The sequence below is a fragment of the Cottoperca gobio genome, chromosome 11 (genome assembly GCF_900634415.1).
Source record: "Cottoperca gobio chromosome 11, fCotGob3.1, whole genome shotgun sequence".
Lineage (NCBI taxonomy): Eukaryota > Metazoa > Chordata > Actinopteri > Perciformes > Bovichtidae > Cottoperca > Cottoperca gobio.
The window spans coordinates 6924439-6948950 of record NC_041365.1 but is presented as its reverse complement, the minus strand read 5'-3'; the positions used below and the strand labels follow the sequence as shown (position 1 = coordinate 6948950).

General features: G+C 38.4%; 3 protein-coding genes across 5 annotated transcripts; 2 read left to right on the top strand and 1 right to left on the bottom strand.

The window, feature by feature from the left end:
• Nucleotides 1-795: 795 nt before the first annotated feature.
• azin1b (antizyme inhibitor 1b) lies at nucleotides 796-7740 on the bottom strand. The gene is made up of 11 exons (XM_029443939.1): nucleotides 7546-7740; nucleotides 6560-6703; nucleotides 6037-6235; nucleotides 5669-5842; nucleotides 5256-5428; nucleotides 4849-5062; nucleotides 4608-4682; nucleotides 3996-4161; nucleotides 3728-3837; nucleotides 2446-2663; nucleotides 796-2355 (listed from the first exon to the last, which is right to left on the bottom strand). The coding sequence occupies exons 3-11, from the start codon at nucleotides 6136-6138 to the stop codon at nucleotides 2280-2282; spliced, it is 1308 nt and encodes a 435-aa protein (XP_029299799.1). The 5' UTR covers nucleotides 6139-6235; nucleotides 6560-6703; nucleotides 7546-7740; the 3' UTR covers nucleotides 796-2279.
• A 3601-nt stretch (nucleotides 7741-11341) lies between these two features.
• On the top strand, nucleotides 11342-19270 carry atp6v1c1b (ATPase H+ transporting V1 subunit C1b). 2 transcript variants are annotated; one of them, XM_029443943.1, is made up of 13 exons: nucleotides 11342-11464; nucleotides 13022-13199; nucleotides 13305-13372; nucleotides 13512-13597; nucleotides 13846-13940; nucleotides 14266-14357; nucleotides 14936-15034; nucleotides 15585-15653; nucleotides 16702-16794; nucleotides 16869-16962; nucleotides 17249-17346; nucleotides 17502-17625; nucleotides 18395-19270. In XM_029443943.1, exons 2-13 carry the CDS (start codon nucleotides 13068-13070, stop codon nucleotides 18491-18493), a joined length of 1149 nt encoding a protein of 382 aa, XP_029299803.1. In that variant the 5' UTR covers nucleotides 11342-11464; nucleotides 13022-13067; the 3' UTR covers nucleotides 18494-19270. The 2 variants fall into 2 exon arrangements, with proteins under 2 accessions (XP_029299803.1, XP_029299802.1); XM_029443942.1 differs by having other exon boundaries at nucleotides 11357-11539.
• A 643-nt stretch (nucleotides 19271-19913) lies between these two features.
• Nucleotides 19914-23915, top strand: LOC115016264 (brain and acute leukemia cytoplasmic protein). 2 transcript variants are annotated; one of them, XM_029443977.1, is made up of 3 exons: nucleotides 19914-20243; nucleotides 20425-20549; nucleotides 22580-22746. In XM_029443977.1, exons 1-3 carry the CDS (start codon nucleotides 20117-20119, stop codon nucleotides 22598-22600), a joined length of 273 nt encoding a protein of 90 aa, XP_029299837.1. In that variant the 5' UTR covers nucleotides 19914-20116; the 3' UTR covers nucleotides 22601-22746. The 2 variants fall into 2 exon arrangements, with proteins under 2 accessions (XP_029299837.1, XP_029299836.1); XM_029443976.1 differs by having other exon boundaries at nucleotides 19919-20243; nucleotides 20425-20569; nucleotides 22580-23915.
• Nucleotides 23916-24512: the final 597 nt, after the last annotated feature.

The window sequence follows — 24512 nt, the reverse complement described above, 5'->3', positions numbered from 1 at the left end:
TACAACACCATGGAAATGTTTCAGTGGCTGCAATACATTTTGCAGCAGAGGAAATCAATGGCTTCACATTAGTCCTTGTCCTGGACACCTACTACAATATTGCATTGGTGACAAAGATTAGCAGTAAGTCATGTTTTATAAACAATCAAGCAAGGATCTTATTGGAAGCTACACTAGCAGGTGAGAGCTGAGTACCTTATTCAGGGACAGACAGGACATTTTCATGCAGTAAAGGAAATTACCAAAAATGTCTATTCTCTTCTGTAGACAGGTCACCGACAACCTGGTCTGGCTTTTTAGCCCCATTTCTTAAGATTAATTTCAAGCACTTTTTCCATCACATTTAAATTGTTACTTTAAACTCCTAAAAATTTACTTTACAGCATTGTTATACCCACAATCACCTTGTTTATTTTACCAGCTGTTCACATGAACTCATGTTTTTAATCACGCTTAATTATTTATGCTTAGCTAGCTCCGCCAAATATGAGATGTTTGCCGAGATGAAACACCAGATTATGTTGAAAAATCACTAATTTTTTTGGAAGCATACTAATTCAAGCACATTAGTAACATTAAAAACATAGCTGTTTAACTTTCAACACCTTGTACAAACCATTTAAACGCATTAAAATACTGGATTCAGCCATAAAGGAGAGCTCATACCTGGCTGCAAAAACTGATCCCAAGCAGCCCGAAATCTGTATTCGATTTCCTACTGTCCGATCACAACATATACCAGACCCATAGCAGATCAGAAATATACGTTTTTGAAATTGTGAGCCAACAGTGAAGTTTTAATTAATTTTTTTAATAAACCGTTCCACCCTCCACATCAAAAGATCACACATACGCAGGAAAAATGATTTCAGTCAGAAATGTATTAAATTAATCACTTTCATTACTTTAACAAGCACAATTTACAGTCAAAAACAGGCTATGGTCCATTAGTGCCTTAGACAAGCAATTAATTAATACATTAGTCATCTGTAACACACAAGGGCAGTATTCTTTAAAGACTGCAGTTAAGTCACCTTTAATATTAGACGTTTAGCTGTACAGGTGACTGTGCATTGTGTCCCTCAGAACTTTAGAGAGGCACGAGGATAAGTCTGGCAAGTTATTTGCACTGCCTCAGAGAAGCCTGTGTACAGCTAGACGAGTTAAGTCTACATCTGCCACATAGAAATAATTAATGTTAGAGTACTCTTCAGAAATATCTCTTTTGCTGGTTTTTCAGATCCTAGGAGACAAGGAACAATCCCTTGGATAGAGACACCAATACGAAGATCTGAAAAATCAGGACTGCGTTGTGAAATGTCACAGTAATTATTTAACCTACAAAAGATTTTGTGCATTTCAAAGCGGATTAACCCCTCTCTTTTAGAGGCAAGGAGTGCATTAGGGTGTCGGCAGCTTCTCCCACAGCAATTCCTTCATGCCTTTTGAGTCAAGGGAAACCACTGAGGTCACAAATGGCAATCACAGCACAATCCATGTAGCGTTAAAAAACACATCAATATCTTATCAGGAAAACACTGTTAGATGGGCCACAGCATAATACCTCGGCAAAACACACTTAAAGATGGAGCTTTAAATTTGCCCCAGTATTATCTGAATCCAATAAATAAAAATGCATTGAGGTGAGCTGCAATAAAGAAATTGGTTACATCATTGTCATAATTTCATTTAAAACTATGCAAAGTGAGGGGACTGACGCACAGAATCCACACGAGGCATCGATTCTTTTAAGAACTTAAAAAAATCATCTACAGACAAAATGTATTGTGTTGGACAGACACAGGATTTACATGACTGTCAACAGGTAAATCAATAGAGAACATGATTTTAATAAAGTGTACATTTTGTAAACTGGATTTGATTTAGGAAACAAACCCCCTCCCAAACACGTTGGGGGGGTCCCATCTCCAAAGAGTCGTCCATTTTGTTGCATAATGTCATTTGAGCTTGAGTTCTTTTAGCTGATAGATTTTTAGAGTCCATCAGGAGGGAGGAGCGAGAATAAGAAGATTATCTTCCAGATCAAATTTTAGAAAATTGAGGTATCAAACAACCAATTGTTTCCCATTTCGAGAGGTAAAAAAAAAAGTCAAATTCCTGGAAGAAATAATTGGACACTGCATTTTCCAAGGTGGCTGGAATGTTGACCACATTTAGCCCCTTGTCCCAAACACCTCGCTGACCCCTCCTCTCACATGGTGAAAGCAGAGGCTAAGGAGGATCTGTGCAATATATTACGGGACAGGGGCAGAGGGTAGTTACACACTGTACTGGACCATGGAGAAATTCTTCATGTCACTGTCCAGTGTCACACCGGCCTCTTGCATTTCGTACCTGTGGGAAACACCAAGCATCAGTTCTCTGCAAATGCATCATATTGTTAATACATCTGTATTAGTAGTGAGTCTTCACATGCCAACTCACCAATCACCGGTGGAGACAGTGTAGTAGACGGGCAGCTGGGGGAAGCTGGAGAGGCCGCTGAACTCCTCCAGGCCACACACTCCCATGTTGGAGAAGCAAAGCCAGTCTCCCACACTGAGCTGAGGCAGCAGGCAGCGCTCCACCACCTGGTCCAGCTGGTCCAGTGACGGCCCCCACAGGCTGCTGGGATACACTCCCGCCTCAGCACACAGCACATGCTGCAGAGAAGGAAACCGTGTCAACTATCAGAAATGTCTGTGATTGCTCTTCCCTTCCGTCACTGTTGATCTCAACTACACATGTAATACTGCACATACTCTGCATGTGAAATGCAAAATCTATATAGTTACAACTGAAGAAATCATTTGCAGTAAAATGACTAAAAACAATAACTGATTAATCATTATTTGAAAGCTATATTTCTGTGGCATCTAAAATATGTTATTCCTGACAGCCCAACCATAGCTTATTAGCTAGCAAGCAACTGGATAGCCGTTATCGACAAGCTAATTTACAGAACAAAACATGGCCGGTGCTCCCTCAGATATTGTGGTCTACGATGTCCATATGGAGCGCCAAAGTACACGTTATCAACAGCTCTGTATCCTTCGACAATTTTGAAAGAAACCGTCATCGCTTAATTCATGATGTCTAATTATTTGGAGTGTTTTGTACTCGCTGGTTAGTTCTCAGCTCATTGTGTTTGCTTCTTTTTGAAATTTACTTTGTTGTTTGCTCACTTACATTGTTTTCTATTTATGTTAACTTTCTTTGTTTCTCCGTTAAGGGGAGGTCCACTGTATGAGCCTGTGGCTTCTTGATCTCTCTGGTTACTTTTCTTATTTTTTCCTTATTCTGGATTTTATGCAGTATTATGTGTTTGCACAAATAGATATATATAGCCGACTAGAACGCCAGGGGCATGGGAAGTATGAAATTAATTAAAACTGCCCTGAAGCCCCAGAACACAATTTCTACATCACAAGACATCTTTGTTAGTTTATTTTAGCCAACATTATTAGTAAACTACAGCTCCAGTTTTATATTGTGGTGTCACTTATTTTATGACTGTATGTTAAAATACATCAGCTTTGTATGAAAACCCAGAACCACTGTAGGATCTATCCATCTGTCAAAATAATTCACAATCTAAAGCAATTCGGATCCCACTTCCTTAAATACTCCTATTGCATCACTTTCTTCTCTAATCAACTAGAGCTGCTAGCAGATTCTTCATTCAGTCCTGAATGGGGTTGACTCCCTCGGGTGGAGGTCTACTAACCTTGTGCACTGACGGGGCAGCGATGGACTTTCCCAGCAGCTTGCGACTGAATGGGCCATAAACACCCTCATTCATGTAGTACAGGAACTCGGTATCTTCATTGTTCACACCTGTGTAAACACAGTGGGCGACAAAGTCAGAAATATGGAGCATAGTGGATTATCTATGAACTGAGGACATGACCTCTGATGGTTTTGTTATGATTACGCAACACCCATGTGTAAAGATTTTTTTTTTAAAGACAACCGCAGAAGATTAGGTAACTCACCTTGAGCGAGGCTGTCCCAGTAGCGGGTCACCACCTTTTTGCCGATCACGTTGACAGCCAGGCTGAAAGCAGAGGCCACGTAGAAGCTGCCTGGCTGGGCCAACACTTGCACTCCGGACAGTGGGGGGAAGTAAGCATCCAGCAGCGGCCTGACTGCACACTCAACCTGCACACACAAAGTTACCGCAAATTAGATTCAGAGGGAGTTTCCAGATAAAAACCCACATGTGCTGAAATCCATTACTTTCTGCATGTTGTTAGTGAGAGGCAACTGATGTTCAACTCTGGACGCTCCACCATCACTGCTGTGTGTAAACGGCCGTCTAGCTAGAGGAATTAAGTTGTCCTCGAGTAAACTAGCCATGTTTTCAATAATATGTTGATGGCCAAAGAGATTAAAGTAGCATGGGATGGTGAAGATTTTGCAATATTTACAAATTGTCACACCAACTTGTTCAAGTCATATATTTTATTTTAAATGTTGTATTTCTACTTTTGTATTCTTCAGTTAGGTTTTTATGTTTTGAGCCACGTCTTTCCAGAACATGTACATTGTAATTTGACAGTTTGATTAAAGCATTCCCAGGAATAACACAGCCGTTTACCACTTACCAGTTTGAGCTGAAACTCTGAGCCAGTAAATCCTCCACCAATGTCCAGGATGTTCATGTTAAAGCCCAGATCCACCTGAACAGAAACAGCAAACAGTCAGTGGTTACCCTTAATGAAAAAGAAAGTACAAGGGATAAAAAGGCATTTAGGATACAAGGGTCTTGAGTTGCCTAATATCTACTAAAATTCCTACGGATTTATCATTTTATAATGACATTTCTCCCCCCCAGGCAGTACTCACCCCCATGTCAAACACACAGCGAGCATCTGACAGAGCATGGGTGTAGGCCTGCTGCAAGTCTGGGCAGGAGCTGGGGATGTGGAAGGTCACTCCAACCACCTGGACTCCAAGGTCCTTGGCTGCTTCCAGCAGGTGTCGGCAGCTCTTCAGAGAGAAGCCAAAGGCCATGCTGGTCTCAGCTGCATGTGCCTCGGTGGTCAACTGCAGCAGCAACCTAGAAGAGAGAAAAAAAGGAACACCAGCCGGAAATCAAAACATGAATAGAACATCAACCTAAGCAAAATAAATATGTTTGACAGCTTTCCCAATCTTTTCTTTATGTTCAGCTCAAGACATGGCCTTTAGTTTTAAGTGCAGGGGGATTAAAAGCTAAGGAAAAAGGTTTGGTGCTTAATTGGATCACTTACTTTGCACTTGGGTGCAGGCGGGAAATCTTGGACAACTCTGCTTCATTTTCGCACACAAGATGCTGGATGTTGTTTTTGGCAGCGTGCTTGATGTGAGCCAGCTGCTTGCAAACGCCTGATAAAATGATGCTTTCTGGTGGCACGCCGTGCTCCAGCACCAGGCTCACTTCAGTCTGCGGGTTACACGTTAGAGAAATTAAAGCATAAAACTCTAACAGCCCCATCAGAACAATGAAAAGTTACTAAGTGTGTTGCATAATTGAAAGGTTAACAGTAATCAGTTGACTAGTAATCAATTGAGTGCTTGTAATGAAATTGTCCCAAATGCATTCTTAAGAGGATGAGGCACTGCGCAGTTTTAAAAAATACAAATAAAGCTACCAGACTTTGATTCTGTGAAGTTTAAAGCTTACCTTGTTGGCACAAACAAAGCCCAGGCCCAAGGAGGCCAGCACCTCGATGACTGCAGGGCTGCTGTTGCACCTGACTGGGTAGTATGGCTGTAGCTGTGGCACTGCGCTCTGCCAGCACACATGCTGCCGCATCAGGGCACCGAGGTCACCCACCACAAACGCACTCTTCTCCACCTGGGAACACAAGAGGAGGTGAGGGCTGATCGGAGTACAAAAAGCAACTGGTCAAACCACTAAAATATAATCAAGAGGGAAAAACATGCTAAGTGCTGAAGAAGCTCTTAAGCTCTCTGAAGCTATCTGAAGTATTTGGGGAATTCCTTCCACTGCAACCTGAAGACATTAAAATGCCGGCAAGCTGAACTGACCAGAGCCCGCTCGCAGATGTGTCCATCAATGACATCTTCAAGGGTCACTCCTCCCTCCAGGAGCTCAATGATGTAGCTGGGTTTGTCAGCGAGTCCTTTCATCTCAACCGTATTCCGCTAAGCCGACAATCATAAAGAACAGATAAGCAAGTCAAGGGGTCACGACTGAGCCAATGGGGTCCTGCCGGTATGCAACAAACTGGAGGGGGAGAAAAAAACCACAACAAACAGCAATTTAATAAGGCAAAAAGAAATACACAGGCATATGGCTGATTATGAACTTTTGGGCACACATATCCTATTACATGTGCTTAATGAACCCTACATGCTTTCTTATATAATTAGTCAATTTAAAAATCAACACACACCTCATTGAGCTTTTATCTATCTAAAAAACCCATGCATGTTTTTATTGGCATGCCAAATTCCACCCAGAACACAATGCTATTGGACTTTGCTACAGGTGCATGCGTGTAGGCAGACATGACTCTTTGGTGTGTAAAAGAGAAACTGAGTGACTCACATGGACAAGTCAGGAGATGGACCTGTCCCGCTATCAGCTAGGATCCCAAGGTGGCTCAGCGTTGAAGTCAAAGTGCTCCCGGTAAAGAGCGGCCCCTAGGCCCCCTGGGTAGCGGTCATACACCTGTACAGAGACAGGGGAGCCCTGAAGAACAAACACACATGATATTAGATGTGAACACATAGGAAATGACAAGCGTTTATCACAAGCAAAAATCACATTAAAATGCAGGGTCCTTGGCTAGTGGTGCGAGTCATTTTGATGTGTGTCATTAGCGCTATGTTCTATACATTCACATTAGTTGTCACTTTGGTCAACAGGTCACCGGTACAATCAATTCGTTAAGCAACTCTCGCAACAGATTATGTGGCTTATTGTTTTTAACCAATCAAACACCTAGTGTATTATTCCTTACTAAATCGTTATCCCAGTCAGCTGTTTTAAATCACTTCTAGTCCATTATGTGATACTTGTCTATAAATAAAACACGCGTGTGTGTTCTTGTGCAAATGGTGTCACACCTTGACAAATGAGATATTATATTTGCAATGCGTCACCAAATCAAAACATTAAAACATATGCCACACAAATGTCATCAACGTTTACATCCAAGACGTCAAAAAGCAGCTGTATCGCACATACGAAAGGCCATCGCGAGGAAACTCGCTGCTGATATATTCTTGGCACCGAGAGAGCTGCTAATATGAGCACGTCGAAGGAAGCTTAGGTTAGCACTGCATTTTGTTAATAACCCCCAAGCAAACCCAAACACTGACACAATCCAGGAATAAACATAACACTGCAGTGCCAAGATAGCTTTATAATGTATTAATACTTTAAAATGTAACACTAAGACAACTCAATAATCACAAAATCCAATTAATCGGTCTGTCATGTGTAGCTAGAAGGCAGAAAGACCAGCCCGCCATGTTACGTCCGCCCGCTGAATCCAAGGAACTCAACCGAAAGTGTTTCGCTTTACTTACGTGAGATAACGGCCAGAATGTTTTGGAAAATCGTCTTCTCTTTTTCGGCGGAATTTTTAAAGAGTAGTGGGCACAACGATATAAGAAAGAAAGAGGGCGGTTGCTGCCATATGTTTAGATGACGGACGAGCGTTTGCTGAGTCGCGTCTTCTCTATCGGTTGATGGGTGGAGGAGGACTGGAGCAGAGCGGAGGAAGTGGAAAAGGTAATCAACGGCCGGGGGCGGGGCCTCGCGTTCAGTTCCACCAATCAGCTTTCTGCATTTTTACGACCATACCAAATATGTATTTCCGAATAGTTTACAGGCCGCCGTAGATCTGTGATGTTTATTCTGGTTACATAACCATAAACTTTCCGTAGATGGCCACTCGTCAATCAGTCCAAGACCTCTGCTGCTCTTGTTTGTTAGTGGAAAATCCAATTCCTGTTGTGTTTTAGATGTGGGGTCACAATCCCCCAACTGTGTGTGGGTGGGTGTGGTGGGGTGTGCTGGGGTGTGCTGGGGTTAGGGGAGGTTGGGATTTTTAACTTGTTATCATCTATTTTCCACTCTAATTGATATTCTAAATTGTATTTATCTAATAAATATTATTTTTGTTATTAATGTGACTGTGTAATCTGTAATCTCTGTAATTTTGGAAAATCTGCAAAGTATACTGTCACTATTAAGATACATTGTACACTACCCTTTTGGAATAAAAAGAAAATGTTTTTAATAAAAGAAACAACTCTTTTGCATTAGTAAAATGAGCAATAGCTCATAAAAATACTTAGGTACAAGTAAAAGTCCCTCAGTCAAGATTTTACATAAGTATAAAAGTATGAATCTAACAGCAAAATGTACTTAAAGTATTAAAGTAAAAATGTGCCTACTTGTTGTGCAGAATAGGCCCTTTACGAGAGTTATATCATTTTTTATATCATATATAATTAAAAGATATGAATTATTTTCCTACTGTGTAAGATATATTTGATACCAGGCTGCCACCATTGAGCCCCTAAGCAAGGTACTTAACCCTGTTGCTCCAGGGAGACTGCCGCTGTTGTTAATTCACTGTAAGTCGCCCTGGATAAGAGCGTCTGCTAAATGACCTGTAATGTAATGTAATATCATTACTCATGTTACATGTGGTGGAAGTGGAGTACATTTTAACTATACTGTTGGATAATTTAAGCTATATAACTTGCATCATATTTTATAAATTATCATATGTTTCTCTGAATTTGTATGGAGATTTAATCGTTTTTTTAAACAATGGTGTGGCATTGACAAACATAGAAAATATGCTTCTGTCTAGGTTGTGGATAATTTGACATTCACTATGTTTCTGTTTCATGAAATCTGGGGGATTATTAAGATTCAAGAGCTTTTGAATATTTTGTTGATTAGTCCTTTAGCCACACTTTAACTGTGATAATTTTATGTTTTGTTCATGTTCATGAATGTCAATTCAGTTTAAACGGAAGAAATTAATTTTGAGAAATGTGTCTCATCAAGCATGGTGGTCAGGAGTTCAGTAAAAAAAAACTGAATCACTTGCACAAAAACTCAGCCTGCAGCCATCATATTAGTCGTATGACTTGTATTTCTGTGACACTGGAGCAACACAGTGCATGGCTTCGTCTTTGTCTGTAGCGGTGTCCTATAGCTCTTATCTTTGTTTTATGACAGTCAGTTCGAGGAACACTGTGACACAAAACATGGCCTAGAAAACCTTACAGTCAAAACAACAAGGAAAGTCCAAAATGAAAGCACTCTGACACACTGATACTTTAAAGGCTGTCAGCCGGTTGGCCTTCTTTGCTATATTTAGAGGCCAATTGACTGTATTAAATGTATGGATTCATGCAGCACAGTCATGCTAATGGCCCTGGGGCACATACTACAGCAATAAATAATCAAATTGTGCCATACAGTTCACATTTCTGAGAAAGAAGATAGTATTTAGAACTGGCTTCTAAATTGATTTGGGAGAAGTGGGACATTCAATTCAAGGCTTATTTGTAAAAGTAATTGTGTGCTATGAAATATATAGATAAAGTGATGATAATGATATTTTAATGTGTCTTATCAGAGTAATATTGCATTCTTTCCAGTTTTAGTTAACAGATAGCAGAGTTTTGGATAATGACTGCACAATAAAAATAATCAAGATTGGTGTAAATTAAGGCTCGATAATTATTTTAAATTGGTATAATGCTGTTTCCTAATAATAATAATAATAATAATAATAATAATAATAATAATAATAATAATAATAATAATAATAATAATATACACCACCATCTTCAGCAATTCAACAAAGTATAAAGTAAAGTTAAAAAAAACTTAAAAATCAGGGAGTGAAATCGATTTTGTGCTTCGGTTCCGCTGATTTCAGTTAAATGCCTTGACTGTCATCAGGAAGGAAACTCAATTTGTGCCCACAAGTAAAAGATATAAACAACCAACTGCATAAATAATCAATTTTCAATACTTACAGGATACAAATAAATCTAAAATAAAACCTTTTTCCAAACTATGAAGAGTTTGGTAACACGACTTATTTAAGTGTTTGAGTGGCTGTGCACATACATCCACCAGTATCAGCACATTGCATATGTGTTGGTATATGTATATAAGTAACAAGAAACTATCAGTAAAGAAATGCCCAAAACATTTAATCTTTAACACATAGGAATTGTCATCCAGGAATAGTCTGGAAATACTGACTATTACTGTTTCTTCAATTACGACATTCTACTGTATACAGGCCTTTCTTACAGCACACACTTGGACTTATCACAGTGGGAAATTACATTAACTGACTTATTTACATCTCAATATGTCTTCTGTGAGTAATGTGTATTCTAATTATTTAACCATTAAATATTTATATTGTTGTCAGCCTTAAAAAACAGCACTGGCCAGGCTCGGGTATAATAGTAGTTCTAACCTTAAAGGCCTTATCTCTTAACACCTTTGAACATCTTCACAGTCATGTCAGACAGATTGTTTTTAACATGCGTTCCAAATCACATAAATATTTTTTCACTTTTAGAATATACTCCATCTTCCCTTACAAAGTACGTAATGTTGAACGCAGTATGCATACAATTGGGACGTACTACTCGTTTGTGGGTCAGAATAACCAGAAAAGCATGCTGACTTCCATAATGCAAAATGCGACATAATTCAGTAACACATCCTGGTATTTTTGGCATACTGCATTTGACATATTATGTATTGGGACATACTAAATATTATTCTGGTATCCTAAATAGTAAGGAAGAATGGGTATTGGAACACTGTCACCTAAAGGCAGTGACGGTTAAGTAATGTAGTAGTTACATCTCACCAGAAGAGGTCGACATTGAGGGATAGCTACTGACTGAGCTGTCAAAACAAACACTCATGCTGCCTTTATGGACTATTGGAAATACTGGAATTACTATTTTATAAAAAATAATGATGCAGGTGACAGGTGCATTTCCAAGCAGACATAAAACGGGCTTTGCTGGCACCTGTTGACATATTGATATACTTATGTTTGCGCACATTTTCCTCTAGAATAACTGAAAGTTGTTACAATCCAACAAGCAATGCAGCCTAGTAGGCTACGACCTACATGAGTTTTACATTTTGGACAATTTGGTAATATTCCTGCTTTATAATTACTCAAAATATATGTTTATATAAATTTTTAATCATGTAAAATCCCAGTTTTTATCGACTTCGAGCCCCTGAACCTTGAGCTCTGATGGCTATTTATGACTTTATATTCGGACACTGAACCTCACGACAACTTGTCGGTCACGTGAAGGCAGTATAGTGCGCAGCAGCCTTTGCGCAGACGCACAACAACTGCCCTGATCAGCTGACTGTGAGTGAGATGCTGTGTTGAAGCACCTTTGAGTCGAAAAGCTGTTATTATCTGCGGTATGTATGGGAAGCTGCTACTGTTTACCTGAATTACACCGTGTGGACCAAACACTAAAGCCATTAATCACACCGGTAAGTACGGAAATACCCCGAATAATGACGTCGTGACAGAGCGAGACTGCGATGCAAACAAGCTCGTGTCAGCTGCAAGCTAACATTGAATGTAACCATATAGCAACCAGGTGTATTTTGCTAATAAAATCAGTGATTTTTATTGCAAATGGTCAACAAATCAAACCTGAAGAGCAGCAGTTGTTTGTCGTGTGTTGTTCCTGGTGTTTAATGAAGAGGAGGATTATTGTTTAGCATGCCCTCTGCAGCACAGAAACTGATCATATGACAGTCAATCAGCAAACATGGAGACCTGTCTGTCTTTACTGAGCTTTACTGATACTAAGTGTCCGTTTTACAATTATGGGGGAAATAAATGTGAAGAAGGTCATGAATCGGAAGCAAAAGAGGAACAAAGAGCTGTTTTATAATATGACTCTTATTCATGAAGGGATACTTGCATGTCTTTATACCTGTCTTCTGTACAGCGATAGACATTGTTCATGCCCTTAACTTTAGCAAGCAAAGGTAGTAATAGCATGTGAAAATACACAGTTACAAATACAAGTCATGCATTTAAAATGAACGTAAATATCAAAAGTCAAAGCGTTCTTTATGCAAAATAAAAGTATCGCATATATTACATTAATGGATTATCATAACTAATGCATTGACATGTAAGAAGCATTTAATATGTTAAATGTTATTAATTGTATATGTCGATCATGTGTTTAGCTTAAAAATCTTAAAATCTAAAGTAACTAGTAACAGATGTGTAGTGCTGTATTGACTATATTTTCCTCTGAAATGTAGTAGAGTGGAAGTATTCAGTAGAATAAAATGGTAAAGTTCAAATACTTCACAGTATTTGGGTAACGGTAGGCCTACATATGACGGCTTTTAAAACTGAAGATGTGTAGCCTCCATGTGTGAACTGCCACATTTAGCCTTAATTCAAGGGAGCTGTAGTATATCTCAAAATGCAAAGTTGGAGCTTCCTTTTTTACTGAGGTTTCAGTTTCCCATCAATTTTTTGTTGTCGAGTCATGTTTAAGATAACATGTAGGAGTGGAAAATCTGGATACAATCCTTTATCACACCATATGTAATTTTATTATCATTTTTCACATGCCATATTATTATAGTTATAATAAGTTGAACATCCACAAATCTAATTTCTTTTTCTTTTAACATGAAATATGCTGCATATGATCAACGTACATGTGGGCAAAAAACCATCTTACACAAAATTGACATCATGTCATTAATAAAATAACAAATATGTCACATTATTTTATAAATGAAGGAATTATTGAAGGAACTTCTTTCTGTTTTAACATCTCCTTATAAAGTGAGTGAATATTATTTTGTTATGATACTATAATATTTGTGGAAAATCAGTGGAGAAACTGTTTATTTACAAAATAACATTACACAAATGAGTGTTTTTGGCCAATCTTTAGCTTTACTACAATGCTAATCTTTGTCTTCCTTCACCCTCAGTGACTTCACATCAAAGGCCCGGTGGACAAACCTCTTACCAGCAGCTATGACAGAATTCTGGTTGATCTCCGCTCCAGGGGAGAAGACGTGCCAGCAGACCTGGGACAAGTTGATGGTGGCCACTACACGCACCAACAACCTCTCTGTTAACAACAAGTTCAACATCCCTGATCTCAAGGTCAAACACAGCAGTCACGTGTACCGCCTCCCAACAGGGAATCCTCCCACAAAGTGGTCTAGTTGGCTTTTTTATTAATATTTTTGTGTATTTTGTCTCTAACAGGTGGGAACACTAGATGTCTTAGTGGGTCTGTCAGATGAACTGGCTAAACTAGACACTTTTGTGGAAAGGTAAACTTTTCGCATTTCCAAAAAACATGGTAAAATGTCACATTTGACTACAGTTCTGCCCCTTGTTGTCATCTATCGCTTCTCTTGTCTTTATTTGTGACCCCTTGTGTTGTTGTCGTCACCCCGTGTTGTGTTTCAGTGTGGTGAAGAAGGTCGCTCAGTACATGGCCGATGTCTTGGAGGACAGCCGAGACAAAGTGCAGGAGAACCTGCTTGCTAATGGAGGTAATGGTTGTGAATTTAATCATCAGACTGGTGCTCTTCAATAGTTGACAGACATAAGGTGGTAGAAAGCAAAAGCCAGCGTGGTGTGGTCGATTAGATTCTAAAGAAAGACATCAGAGGTTACTGCTGTGTGTTCATGGTTATTACAGTAATAAAAACAAATAGAAAATTAAAACATATTTTCAGATATGTATATAATCAAGGTGTTTTAATGCTGATGACTTTAATCTGTTTTTAATTCTCTCCAGTTGACCTGGTCACCTATATCACCAGATTTCAGTGGGACATGGCGAAGTATCCAATCAAACAGTCTCTGAAAAACATCTCTGAGATCATCGCCAAGGTAAAAGAAATCTGCTCACTTGTAGACATAATGTTTGATTATTATTCTAACTTTTGTGTATGTATTTTAATTTTAATCAGCCAATAACTAAGGCAATAATTAATATTAAATAATTAAGACATATTATCACTTTTACAAGAAAGACCCGAGTACAACAGAATAAACAACTACAGAGAACAAGTAGCAACATAAATCACATGTAAACATAGTTCGATTTTTCCCACTCCTTTGATCCAAAAAGGATTATTATGCATTATATGTTTGGTGCAGGAAATGATCTTCTATGAAGTAATCTATCGTCACCCTCTTCTTCTTTTTCTCTTAGCAAGCGTCTCAGATAGACAACGACCTGAAGGCTAGAGCTTCAGCCTACAACAACCTGAAGGGAAACCTGCAAAACCTGGAGAGAAAGAATGCGTAAGTTATATAATAATAATAATAATAATACCAATAATAATATACTGTATATGACGTCTAAGCAGTGTCTAAAGCCAAATACTGTGGCACTTTTTCAGTTTGATCACACATAATTAGCTTGTGTTTTATTTTATATTTCCCGTACAATAGAATTAGTCCATGTGTAATATTGATATTGACGAGAAAATTGTTTTTTGGGTTCGTTCTGTTTTCCTCTTTCCTGCCATAAATATTATAAAACAAAAATCACTTTACATTGTTGCCTTAATAATATACATTTTCGACATCACCCTCTCTGAGCTCGACCTGAGTTCCTGCTGAAGCTTTATGAGTTTTTGACACTTCAATGAAGATATATAATATTTTGCAGCCTCCCTCCCATGTCACACCCCTGTGTATCATTAAGGGAAGCTGGGATGGAAATATGTAAAGGATTTCAATTGTTTGTTTAAATGTGTACAGTACTCCTGCAGTAAACACTGTGTACTTTGGAACAACTGAAAAAAGGAACATTTGTTTGTCTTCGTGAGAAAAATTCAAGTTGCTTGACAATCTGAACTGCATGCGTCGTCCTTTAGGGGGAGCTTGTTGACCAGGAGTTTGGCTGACATAGCGAAGAAAGAGGACTTTGTACTGGACTCGGAGTACCTGATTACCATGCTGGTGGTTGTCCCAAAGTAAGTACATTTACGTCAGTATCTATATAGTCAGTAAAAACTCTCATGCCATTGCAATTCTTAAGATCTACCCCAATTTATACCGTCCCGAAGTAAATGCTGAACGTCCCAATTATAAAATATTGTTTTTCTACAATATAATTATTTCCATAATTCAAAGTGATGGGTGGCATAAAAAAACACCATGGAAATTATAAAATTATAAATGAGCTCACATTTGATAAAAAAACAAACATTTGTTACATATTCATTGATTTCTTCAGATTTTAATTTTGCACATTTTTTAATTTTACATTCCTTTTGGTATAATGGGAGTTACATGGGGTAGTTCAAACTCATTGAAGGAGACACCCAGTGAAAACATTTTACGTTCAGACATGATGTGGTGTTCCAGAGGCTTCTTCCCCCGCATAACTGAAGACGTTTCAGCCATGGGAATGGTCAAATTATGATGCATGCTATTTTTTTTTTTTGGGTCTGAGAATATTCAGATTGGTATTTTTAAATGTTAAATCCTTTGCTGTTCTCTTTTCCTCTCCACCGTAACCAGGACAGGCTACACTGACTGGCAGAAGACGTATGAAACCCTGTCAGAAATGGTTGTGCCACGCTCCACAAAGTAAGCATAACTACATGATTCAGTTATATTTTAGGAAAAATCTATAAATGATCAACCACAGGAAGAAGAAAATGTTGCTCTGTGACGTATCTGAATTTATCATTGATGTCATGCAGTGCCAAATATTGCACAGACTCATATAACAGTTCTACTTTCCCTATTGTTGCCAATAGTTATTTTCTTCATCTTTAGATGGTAGTTTGTGTCCGTTTTAATTTTTAATTTTTAATTTTACTATTTTACAATATAATTTTCTTGATAAATGTGAGAAACCAGACGTTCTGCCCTGCTTTCTCAGTTCGTCATCCTTGTGTCCTCTACAGTTGCTTTAGTTTCGCACTCGACTCTGATTAGACTCGGAAACATTTTCTGTTTGACCTGCAGAAAGCAATTGAACTTTAGCCAACGAGGCCAGATGATTTGAGGCGTTCTGTTCGGGCTTTTGGTCGCTCAGTGTAGTGTGGTAACCTAGCAACCTGTGTTTCAGATGGAGCATTGTGAGCGGAAGATGGGAAAACATCTCATGTTGGAGCTGCTTTGGCAATGCAGACTTGATCCTTAATTTCAGATACTTTCTAGACAAAATCTATTAATTGCAATAAGTGGAGTAAAGTTCTGCTTTCAATACTTTACTTAAGTAAAAGTAATGGCCGCAAAGTATACTTTCAGAAACAAATTTCCAAGGAAAGTACAAGTGTGTCTAAAAAGAAGATTCTTACTCTCAATAGGACCCTCATGGTTAAATAAGTACAGTACTGGAGTAAATGCACTTGTGTACATTACAAGCTCAGCAACCAGAACCTCCAGGTCAGTTTGTTGACATGAAATTAAAAATAAAGGAACTCATCCAGCGTAACATAACCAACAATGATATTTTACACCAAGTGGAGACGAACAGTGGGGCTGGTGTACAAACTAGTCTGTAGGTAATACTGCGCTTATGTTTTGTCACAAAGATGTCCTTTTGTATGTGGACACCCACTGACATGTGTCAAACATACTGTGTGCATCCAGCTCTCACGTTATTGTGTCACCTCCTCTGCTCCAGGCTGCTGTTTGAAGATCACGACAGCGGTCTGTTCAGTGTCACTCTCTTCAGGAAGGCTATAGATGACTTCAAGCACAAGGCCAGGGAAAACAAGTAAGTCATTGTTTTTTCGTGAGTTCCACTCAAGCTGTGTTTGATGGCCCGCTCTGCTGTGTGTCCTGACCTAGGTTTACGGTGCGGGATTTCCAGTACAATGAGGAGGAGATGAAGGCTGACAAAGAAGAGATGACACGTTTGTCCACTGACAAGAAAAAACAGTTTGTACGACTGCCTTTTTCTTCACAAACAGTAGTACTAAGTGGGGAAGGAAAAAGTCAATGGAGGAGGGAGGGTGCATTTGTTAATCGTTAATTAGATGTTTATTTCTTATTTGATGCTTAATTTCAGCATAAACAGCCCTGCAGGTGATCATTTATAAAAATCTGTCGTCATGCTTTCTGGTAATTCATAAGGAAAATTAAATCCCATTAACCCCAATTCAGCAAGTTAACAGGCATTTTATCTTTTTATTAAACAATATTAAAATGCTGTTTTTCTATCCACCCAGGGGCCTTTGGTACGATGGCTGAAAGTGAATTTCAGCGAAGCCTTCATCGCGTGGATTCACATAAAAGCCCTGCGTGTGTTTGTGGAGTCAGTATTAAGGTGAGTAAGTGACGACCCAGCAGTAAAGTTCATCAGTCTGCTACTCTTTCCATACTTTGGTAATCCATCCACCCTTCCTTTTTTTTTAATGTAAGATTTGTTTCTTCTTCTGAACGATGAGAGATGTGGGCTGACAGACTTGTTGTGTTTCGTAGATATGGGCTGCCGGTGAACTTCCAGGCCATGCTGCTGCAGCCAACCAAGAAGAACATGAAGAAGCTGAGAGAGGTGCTCAACGACTTGTACAAACACCTGGACAGCAGCGCTGCCATCATTGATGTGAGTCTCCTTCGCACGCTCTGTGACAGTCAAAGTGCCAAGTGAAAGTATTGGAGGAAGGCAGGTCTAGCTCTTTGACATTTAGGATAACAACAATCAACATGCTGAAATTCATCCTCTCCAATGTTGCAAACATTCCCTTTTGCTTCCATGTAATTCTGTACAAATGATATGTTTAATGCTGTGACTTGTGACCTGGAAAGTAGTCTAACATCCATGAATCCAGGCTGCAAAATGCTAAAGTGTTTCTATTTAATTTCTCAATACTTTCAAATAAACATTATATAACCATGCCATATGATAATATAACAATTGTAGTGTTATGTTATTGTTATTAATATATATTCAACCTATATTACTTAATTATTATCAGGTTATTACCCCATTAATGTCACCTTATGACCATTGATATAACCATTTTATTGTTGGCAAGCGTCAATATTGTTACCAACATATTACTATACTAATACTGTTTTTGGGCCCTAACTACCCTGATACACACATTTCAGTCTAATACTGTAATACCCAGATATATCCATAATACCAAGCAATTATTACCTGGTTATTACTTTGGTAATTACTGTAAGAAAAGAAAAATGTATTGAAATATGGATCCAAAGGTGTGTGTGTGTGTGTGTGTGTGTGTGTGTGTGTGTGTGTGTGTGTGTGTGTGTGTGTGTGTGTGTGTGTGTGTGTGTGTGTGTGTGTGTGTGTGTGTGTGTGTGTGTGTGTGTGTGTGTGTGTGTGATTGATTCTTTTGTGCTTGCAGGCTGCTATGGACATTCCAGGGCTGAACTTGAGCCAGCAGGAGTACTACCCCTATGTTTACTACAAGATCGACTGCAACCTGCTTGACTTCAAAGTCTAGAATCATTTGCATCATCATCTCATTCTCTGTGCAGTAGAATTATGATGTGGCATGTTCACATGCCCAAACTTTAATTTATTTCCACCCTGCTTTTCCTGTTTTTTGTTTTCGCCTCTTGTCTTCCCATCCTGTGTTCCTCTCTCCTGCTGCTGTTACATTCCTGGGGCCATATTGAATAAGTTGCTGAACTTCTGTTCTAATGTACTTGACAAATATGGGCCATCTTCTTTTTTTTGTTTTTTGTCATTTCCCTTTGTGCCACGCTGTAGAAGTGAAGTGCTCCCCAGTAAACCCACCAAAATGGTTGACATTCCCCTTCAAAGGACATATAAAATGTTGCATTTTAATTTTCTCCCTGTCTCCCATCTTCATTCGAAGCAACAAAAACTGTACACGTGGGGAACAATTGGAAGAAAAAATAAATGTATGTTAAATATAGTATTTATTTAAAGCCTCTCAAATCAGTCGATATGTTTTTGTTTGTTCAGTTTTTTGAAAGTGAAGTGTTTTTAGCTCCATGTAAGGACTGTCTGTTACAAGTAGATGTTTCCCCCCTTAAAGCTGTAAACCTGTGAAATACTGAGACGGATCATTCTACAGTAAAATGAAGCAATACGTTTGCTGACAGTATGCTTCTATACTTTCTGTATATTATGCAGTTTGAGAAAAATAATAAGAGGTCTATGTGCATATACTGTATTGTCAGTATAACTGAAAATCACACCACATATTTAAAATAAATGTGAAAAATAAATAGTCTATGTGAAATATATTTGACTTTGGCTCACTGTCCTTTTTAACTGTATAATAAAGTTTATAAACCTTCTCATGCTGATACAAACACCACAATCACTATCACTCCTGTATGGGGCAAATAAAGACCTAAGAAGAATACAAATCAATTCTACTGGACACCATTTAAAATCTAGATTTGAGTTGACATATAATGCAAACAGTTTACCAGAATAGATAACAGTTTTTCTCCACTAGATCATTTGATATCCCTTTCTAATAAAGCTCCCTTTATAAAGGCTTTATACGTTGTAACTAATGGCTGTATTTATTGGTAATAAATCCTTCATAAAACTAAGCTTTAATGAGCATCTGGACCAAAAATGATATAATTTTTGCAGACTGACAACTCTTTTTCCATTTTGTTCTCATGATCTGTCTTGGATTTTTACCGATGACTTGACTTTACACTGTGCAATGTATTTATCATGTTCAAAATGTATAATGACATTTTACACCACATGTTTAAACCATGATTAGTTTTAAACAATATGTAGTCTTTTATTTGAGTCATGATGATCGGTTCAAGTGCTTATTTGCATTATGATGATGGTGACACGAGCTGGAGTTGATATCCTTCACAGCCAATCAGCGGTCAGAGTGGATGCAGTTGGATGACGCAGATAGCTCGTGTGTGTGTGTGCGTGTGTGTGTGTGTGTGTGTTAATGCTGTCAGCTGCTGTCGGTGGAGAGCAGCATCAACCAACAGCAAACCGATGATGGAGACGGAATCACGGATGGAGCTGCAGTAGAGATCCGGGGAGGATGCTGCGGCTGTTGTGAGTGTTTAGTCCACGTGTCAGCTGCACCTGCCGTGGATGATTTTCCCTGATGGGTTGTGGAGGGAGTCGGGCGGACGCGATCATCGAGCCGAGGTACCATGAGAGCTGGACTAGAGAAACGGAATCGACGTGGCTTACCAACACGGACGTAGAGACCTCTCTACCAGTAGCAAACAGTAAGAGCCTCCACCTCCGTGTTATCTGTTTAACTGCACCATCCCTCATTGCACGAAGGCCACATTACAGCCACAAAAATGAGAAAAATAATACAAACGAGGCTCACAAAAAATGTTGATAGAAGCCAGGACAAGAATCTGGTTGTGTTTCACGCGATAACCCTTTAACTGTTGCCCTAAGGTAAAGCTCTGGAGGCCAGTCTGAGGGAGAAGAGGATGGTGAACACAGGCACCCAGTGTGGGAAGCAGGCCCTGTCATCCACTGGCTCCAACCACCAGAGGAGACCCAGACGCTCCTTGAGTGATGTAGGTGTAGCTGGTAGCAGGTATTGGCACGCACCACTGCTTGATATGAACACCAACAGCCTCTGTTTGCACACATGGTGACGTTCCAGGATGTGAGATGCAGCAGCATGACTGCTGTACCAGTCCTCTGACATTACTTCTCATATGCATATCCTTCTTTAAATATATTTATACCAATTTTACAATGAATTTGGACATAAATCTTTTAAATTGAGTTTTCCTTTATGGACTAAGTCCCTCCAAGTAACTGAAGCAGGAAATATGAAGTCTTTAGGGAAGGAAGATGCATAATCATGTTATTGTTGCGTATGGTGTGTGGTGTCCTCACACAGACACATTTCCATTTTAATCAAATCTAATGGCCAATAATTTAATTTTTAATCTCAAGGACAGACGGCAGATGTATATGTCTTGTGATCTGAGATGATGGTTGCAAGATGCCTAGAATGGCTTTATAAAATGGGCAGGCAACATTTTCAGGAATATGCAAATGTAGACATAACAACAACAACAACAACAGCCATACAGTATCTACAGTATATGCAGTGTCACTGTAGGGTTGGGGTACAAGTTAAATATAGGGATGAAAAATAAGTTACTACACATAGGTGAAGATGTGAAACAAAAGTTTAAAACAGACAAAAAAAGAAAATTAATGTACAACACTTGTGTTGAAATGTGAGGATTTGCTGCTTTTCTTTTTCATATTTGACAGTAAACTGAATATATTTGGGTTTTGTGCTGTTAGTTGAACAAAAGAAGCAATTCAAAGATGTCACCCGGGATCTTTGAACTTGTTAAGGACTATTTTTTGACATCTTATTATTTATTTTTTAACCATTAAATGTTAGAATAAACAGTAGATGACACAAATTATTTATTGCATTCCAAAGGGGGGTGTGGGCTGTCCCTTCAAAGTCAATTAGACTATTAGATTAGCGTTTCCCTGTATGTGCATGTGTTAGTGATGGTATACAATCCTGTCTGATAGCGCTGATGGAGTGCCGGCACCCATCAGCGAACACCTGATGTGTGTGTGTGTGTGTGTGTGTGTGTGTGTGTGTGTGTGTGTGTGTGTGTGAGTGTTTATATGTCTGGGAGGGAGGGTTGGGTTTGTTTTATTTGGTTTTAACTTTTTATTTTTGATTTGTCTTATTATTTTTAGCTTACATATGTACTCTGTACTCTGCATTTTGTATATTTTACAAGTAGTTGCTGTATCTCATTTTTCTTTCTCTTGTGTACTTTAAGTTATTTCATTTAAAAAAAAAAAATTAGACTATTAGATAAAACAAGGATTAGAAGATGGGCTCCAAGAAATTGTAATACAATTGTTATTAAACCTTTAGTTCAGACAATACAATTAATCAATTGTGAGAATAAGAATAAGTTGCAGACCTACGGAGGTTTTATGTGTATTTATTGATGGATGATGGAGTATATTTACACCATATGTTCCTAAATGTCTATATTTGAGTGTCTATTGGGCATACTTCTGTAGCTGTACAAACAGTGAACATTGAGAATGATAAATTGTATTAAAATATTCTGGATTCTTAGAAATATGGCCTGCCATAGCATTTTCTTTCAACCATCTGTTGGCTTAATCTTTTATCGTGAGAGCTAATGCACAAAAGAAAAGCGCCAACGCTGTTATCTGCTCTAAATACAAATTTATTGGCTTTAATACTCATGAATAGCAGATAGAAAGAGACACACAGATAATACTGTACAGACACTTTTATTCTGCATGTTTTAAATCCATTACCGTTATTGAACCGTTTTTTTGTTCTGTACAAAATTCATTTAACATTTCAAAAAGATCTGAAAAATCAATTCCTCCGACCTAACAAATGACATTTTCAGCTACACAGAAACATAGACCGTCGTGTTTTATTTATTTAACCTTCCACTTATGGGCAGAGCTGCAGTGACTCAGGTTTCAGCAGGCTATCGTTGCCGACTTTCTCTCTGTCTGATTTGGTGACATTTAAATGACGTGACATTCAAACTCTTACATGTTTTCACAGCAAACCACCTGTGACTCCTAAAGGAGGGCATCAAAAGAGGCCAGTGCGTTGTCTAAGGATGGGCAGCCCGTCAATATCAACAGTAGTGAAGACGCTGAACCCGGGAACTTGTGTGATGAAAGATGAAGAAAAGCCAAGACTCTGCGAAGAGGAAGATGGCCGGAGCTGTGAAAAGTTCACCAAAAGACGTGACGGTGATTCACAGAAGTGTGTGGATGATGTTTGCTCGTGACTTTGTGAGACCTTGGCTTTTCGATCCCAGTGATTTACAACACAGGCACCTGCATAATGTCTCCGTCCAAAGATCTCGGGATGCTGCATCTTTGTTGTGCCATTGCAAATGCATGCATGAAGTGAAGCAAGAGAGTGGAAAACAAACAGTGCTGACACTCTCCACCATGCTTTTCTCCCATGCTTATGGTGCCGGTCAGGGAATGAGTCACTGTGTTAAGGCACTTTTAAAGAAAACAAGAACAGACCGTACCGTATGCACATGATAATCACAATCTGCACATCAAATGTTTTCTGTGTGGGGCCTTCCTTAAGAAATTGCTTCAGTTCTTTGTGCAAGTATATTCCCTTTGTTGTGAATGAAAAACAATGATGATGCTGTTTGAAACTCAGTCAATGCTGTAAAGGATTTTCATTTAAAAGACCCTGAAGTGCTGTTTTGAGACTGAGATTTGGAGGTTTGATGCTTAAAAGTCTGAAGACTGTCTTTTCCAGCCTTTGCGAGATAAAGAAACAAACACACCCGCATGTGCCTACAATTCATCTTGATATGAACTGCTCCTGTTTTCACTTTGAGAGTTTATTTTGTTAGTATTATGTGTTCTCTTGCATCTTATCTTATGTTATATGATACACTTTATTATTTACCATTATTATGTATGGTAATGATGAGTCATTTGTATGGCTCACACACTTATCTGCATGTTTAAACCTCAATCTCAAATGGATTCAGAAATGGTGTCTCTGCCCAAACTTTACCAAAAGCAAATTGTCTGAAATAAAACGTTTTGCTTATTTGGGAATTTAAAAATACTGCACTAAGTTGTTCGTTCAGGATGTGATTCAGGATGGGTAATCGGGAAAGTGAGAGCTATGGCCAGCAGATGGCGGTGTTGACCAGCTGGGCTCTCTGGGAAATCCCATGTCTTAACATTTTCTGCTTGTGATAACTGTTGATGATCAAGAGTTTTTAAAGGTTTACTGAAATGATAATGTTGAAATGTGTACAGGCCAACTTTTGTGATGGAAAATGACATTTAAACACTACAAGATTTTTTCTTCTTTGAATTAAAATTGTTATCAGCTCCTTAATTTGTGAAACCCAGAAATAAGTGAGATGTGCCGTCATTTCTAGGCCAATATCGTGCTTCATGTTATTTACTATTATGTCATTTATGTGTTTGTGTATACCTTAAAGACCAAGTTTAATACGTTTAGATATACAATTCTGGCACTGCCCTTTACTAGCCCTCAATCACATGAGTTGATTACAGTGATTTTGTTGTCACTACCGGGCATTAATACAAAAACTAAAAATCGATTTATTTTTTATTAATAGCATAAATATGCTAATCGTCTTGAAAAGCAGAAAAACAAATGCAGTTAAGTTTGTGTTCATTTAGTTATTGTTCGTCCAAAATCCCAAAATAAAATACTGTATGTTTATAGCAGATTGACAAATGCCAAAATATAAACCTTTAGTCTTAACTTAATCATTTTATTTAAATAATTTCCAGTAAAATATCAATAATTTACTTTGTAAGCAGCAAATTAATGTTGTAGATGTTGAAAAGTAACTACTTTTAAAAGGTTGTTATTTTAGGTAGATTCATATTGAACAATGCAATATATTTTCATAACATAATTTCATGTTTAGTAGGCTTAAAATGATATCTAAAATAAGATAAGATAACACTTCATT